The 4,372-nt window shown below is 61.6% G+C and overlaps 1 protein-coding gene across 1 annotated transcript in view; it reads left to right on the forward strand.

Annotated features, from left to right (window-relative positions):
- The first annotated feature begins 2,823 nt into the window (after positions 1 to 2,823).
- Positions 2,824 to 4,372, forward strand: part of HPD (4-hydroxyphenylpyruvate dioxygenase) — a 3,317-nt gene continuing 1,768 nt past the window's right edge. The window contains exons 1-7 of the mRNA XM_035890490.1: positions 2,824 to 2,928; positions 3,066 to 3,108; positions 3,200 to 3,282; positions 3,413 to 3,502; positions 3,630 to 3,733; positions 3,871 to 3,948; positions 4,114 to 4,276. Coding sequence (XP_035746383.1) covers positions 2,848 to 2,928; positions 3,066 to 3,108; positions 3,200 to 3,282; positions 3,413 to 3,502; positions 3,630 to 3,733; positions 3,871 to 3,948; positions 4,114 to 4,276 — 642 coding nt within the window. The 5' untranslated portion in view covers positions 2,824 to 2,847. The remainder of the gene's footprint in view (positions 2,929 to 3,065; positions 3,109 to 3,199; positions 3,283 to 3,412; positions 3,503 to 3,629; positions 3,734 to 3,870; positions 3,949 to 4,113; positions 4,277 to 4,372) is intronic.

A 4,372-nucleotide genomic window follows, 5' to 3' on the forward strand; every position in this document is an offset into this window, starting at 1 on the left:
ACGGTGGGGGGCCATGGGGTGACAGGGGTGTGGGGGTGCCAGGGGGTGCGGTAGCACGGTGGGTGTCCCATGGGGTGACAGAGGTGTAGGGGTGCCGGGGGGTGCGGTACCACGGTGGGGGTGCCATGGGGTGCCGGAGCAGTGGCACTGGCATGGGGTGACAGAGCTGTGACGGTGACAGGCGGTGGCACAGCACTGCCATAGGGTGACAGAGCTGTGGTGGTGCCATGGGGTGACCCCGTCCCTGCTGCTGGCCCCTCTCCAGCCCGTGCCCCGGCGTGGCTGCAGGGGCAGTGCACGGCAGCACGGGGTTGTGTCCCCAGGGTGTGTGGCAGCAGGGGACACAACCCCACCACCACAGCCTTGTGCTGCTGACACCCACCCAGGCCCCCTGTCCTCGTCCTCCCTAGCCCCACCAGTGGCTCCAGCTTGCCACCACTCCCAGCCATGGGGGGCTTGTGCACTGGCCTTTCCTCACGGTGCCCCCCATGGCACTGGGCTCACCGGAGCTGAAGGTGGCACCGCCTGCCCCAGGCCCAGAGCCCGTAGGCACAGCTGGGCTCTGCGCGCAAGCTCAGCGGTGGCTGGGACAGGACACGTCCCCGCAAAGGGGTGAATGTCCCCAGGGGCAGGCGGGAGGGCTGGGGGGAACGTGTGGCCATGATGGCATGCAGGGGGCCAGGGTTGCTGTGGGCTCAGCAGGCTCCCACGCCGCAGAGCCTCGAACGCTTGCACACTTGCACGCTCACCACCCTCCACGTTTAACCCCGCTGTGCCACAGCCAGGACTGCAAGGGACCTCACAACCTGGCCCCGGGAAGCCACCCACAGGACCACGCTGGCAGTTCCCAGCCCAAACCAAACGCATCTCCGGGGCGCAAATGCTCGGGGCTGGGGGTGGGAGAAGGTGGAGCTGAGGAGGAGCTTCCCCCGTCCCACCACTACATTAAACGCTCTCCCGGACTCCCACTCTCTTTGCCGCTGTCACATTGCCAGGTCACGAAAATGGTGAGGGGCAGCAGATGGGAATGAAATTAAATGGCCGGGGCTCGATGGCGCGGGATGTCTCGGGAGCTTTACCGGGTTTAAGTCTGGTTAAATTCGGACTTTTCAGTAACCGTGCTGGAAGTCATGCAGAAGAGCTGCTCCTCATACGCTGACCTTTGGATTCGAGCTCTCTGGGGGCTGAAGGTACCTTCCTGAACTGCTAACCTTTCTCTTTTCTGATTCTCTCTTCCAGACGACTTACACAGACAAGGGAGAAAAGGTAAGAGCCTTTTCCAGCCAACGGTCCTGCCCTGTTGCCTGGTGTGAAACATCAGCCGCGTTAATGCAAATAATATCCATTCCTTACTCCTTAATTACCTGGTAAAATCAGAAGTAAAACTGGCTGGGCCGCACAAGAATGGTTCCTCGTTGTAAATCACCACCCATAATGGCAATTTTTTTCATTTCCTTTTTCTTTCTGGATTGGGAGGAGAGTGACGAGTGGGAGTTGATGGGTATTTCCCAGCTGACCCCGATCCCTAGGCAGACTCCTCATTTATTTCAACATTTATTTCCAAATGCTGCGCCTATTCGCCACCTTTTTGCCCCCTAAAGTGCTCTCAAAGCTGCTGGTGCACCGGCGGGAGGGACAGCGGTGGGGAACAGAGCAAAGGGGGATTTGCCCCGGCGCCAGCGGTTGTGTAAGAGTGTTTGGGGGGGAGAATTAATCTTTAACGCAGCAGGGTTCGTGGGTGGGTGTCGAGCCCTGGCTGTGGTGCCTGGGCAGCCCCGGCACTGGGGGGGCCGCTTATGGGGAGCACTGGGAACACCAGGACCGATGTGGCCCCAGATGAGCTGGGGCTTTGCACCTTCCACCCCACAGAGCAGGATCCAGTGGCACCCAACTGTAAAGCGCTTTGGAAAATCAGTTTTTGGGCAGCAACCGGGATTTCACCCGGTTCATTCGGATGTATTTGCAGAAAAGGCATTTGCAGGGTTGTGGCCGTCGCTTCTCCCTGCTCCGGAGACGAGCAGCGCTGCAAGAAAGGTTGCGGCGATGGCTCTCAGCCCTGTTTTCCCTTTCCCTTTAGCCCCTGCGAGGCCGCTTCATCCATTTCCACTCCATCACGTTCTGGGTCGGCAATGCCAATGGGGCCGTGCTGGCATCCCAAAGCCCATCCCTGGCTCAGCGCCTGTGTCTGCTGGCACGGCCTTGGCCGATGGCCTTGGTGGCCCTTGCGCAAGGCGAGGGGCGGCTGCCTGGGGGTGTGCGCGGGAGGGACCCGGAAAAGCAAACCGGGACATTCGGCACAGACGGAGCCGAGGTCACCGGCTTGCAGAGCGATTGGGCGTCACAGTAGCTGCACTCCATCCTCTCTGCTTCAAACCTGAGCTCCTTTTCGCACGACCTCGCAGCTGAACAGGCGAGAGGCAGAACCATTCCCCTTCGCCGGGGGCTGCCTGCCTGCTGCCCGGCTGTGCACCGTGCCCTGCCTGTCCCCGGGCGCCTTGGGTGCAGGAGGGCTCTGGAGGCAGCGCTTCCCACCGAGTTTGGGGTTTTTTTTCCTGATATGGGCCCTTTCTCACCTCTGCTTGCTCCTCCTGGGTTGCTGGAGGGAAGCAGAAAAGCTCAGCTGCTCCCTGCGTGCACACATGCACGCTCGTGCACACATGGACACTCGTGCACACATGCACGCTCATGCACATTTGTGCCCATGAGTGACTTGCACACTTTCCCCACGGACTGGTGGTGCTGCCCTGGCCAGGGGGAGCCCCATGGGACCCAGGGGCCACCGGCACCGCGGCTTCACCCAGGGTGGCTCTCACGTGCCCGCAGGCTGCATCCTACTACTGCAACAAGATGGGGTTCGAGGAGCTGGCGTACCGGGGGCTGGAGACCGGCAGCAGGGAGGTGGTCTCACACGCCATCAAGCAGGACAAGGTAAGGGGCTGCCACAGCTTGCAGAGGTGCCACCAGCAGGGTGGAGGTCCAGGGGAGCCGAGGCGGTGTCAGGCATGCGGGTGCGTGGGGGCACCCCCACGTCTCCATCCCTCACCCGCCCTCCTCTTCCTCACCAGATCGTGTTTGTTCTCTCATCCGCTCTCAACCCGGGGAATGAGGGTAGGTACCACGGGGGGAGATGGAGCGGGAAAGGGCTGCGGAGGAGCAAAGCACCTCTGCTCATGCCCATGGCTGCTCTCGCTCTGGGCAGAGATGGGGGAGCACCTGGTGAAGCACGGTGATGGGGTGAAGGACATCGCCTTCGAAGTGGAAGACTGCGACTTCATCGTGCAGGTAGGCAGTCCCTCTGCTCCCTCCCGCATGGCACCCCAAAATGGCAAGGGGAGGCGGGGAAGGGCCTGGGGACATCTCTCCCCTGCCCAGGGGACCAGTGGCAGGAGGGGGTCTCTCTCCTTCTGCCCAGAAAGCCAAGGAGCGCGGAGCCGTGGTGGTGAAGGAGCCCTGGGTGGAAGAAGACAAATTCGGGAAGGTGAAGTTCGCGGTGATCCAGACGGTAAGCGGCAGGGCAGCTGGGGAGGCTGAGCCCCCGCGCTGGAGCGGGGTCTGCGGGAGCAGGCTGGACCTGGGAGGTCCCCAGAAAAACGGGGCCGCCATGCAACCGCTTTACCCCCCTCTCGCAGTATGGTGACACCACCCACACCTTGATAGAAAAGCTCAACTACAAGGGCCTCTTCCTACCTGGGTACCACCCACCCCTCTTCAAGGACCCACTGCTGCCAAAGTTGTGAGTATTTTCCAGAGGGTCCTGCCTGGCTCTTTGCCACTGTGTGCTGGTGGGATGTCCCACCAAGGAGCCAAACAGGTCTCCACTGTGGGGTGCCCCCGAGCCCAGCTGAGAGCCACCCCATCCTCCCCCCGCAGACCAAGTGCCAAGCTCAACTTCATTGACCATGTTGTGGGGAACCAGCCCGACCTCCAGATGGTCCCAGTGGCGGACTGGTAAGAGCGGGGAGGGCTGGCGGGAGGTGGGATGGAGCGGCAGCACCACCCTGCTGGTCTCATCACTTCCAGTGGTGGCAGCTGTGGCTAATTAAGCCAGAGCAAAGCTTCGTTAGCACAGGGATGAAGCGAGGGACTTGACCATGCCCTTTGTGGCCTGGGCAGGTACCAGAAGAACCTGCTCTTCCACCGCTTCTGGTCAGTGGACGACAAGCAGCTGCACACCGAGTTCAGCGCCCTGCGCTCGATCGTGGTCACCAACTACGAAGAGACCATTAAGATGCCCATCAACGAGCCGGCGCCCGGCAGGAAGAAATCCCAGATTCAGGTGAGCGGACGCTGGGGCTTGATCCCTCAGGCTGCCACCGCCACGAGTGGGGGAAGGCAAAGGGACCAAGGGGTCAGTGATTCAGAGCCGGGACAG

The sequence above is a fragment of the Egretta garzetta genome, unplaced genomic scaffold, assembly GCF_000687185.1.
Source record: "Egretta garzetta isolate BGI_Z169 unplaced genomic scaffold, ASM68718v1 scaffold343, whole genome shotgun sequence".
Classification (NCBI taxonomy): domain Eukaryota; kingdom Metazoa; phylum Chordata; class Aves; order Pelecaniformes; family Ardeidae; genus Egretta; species Egretta garzetta.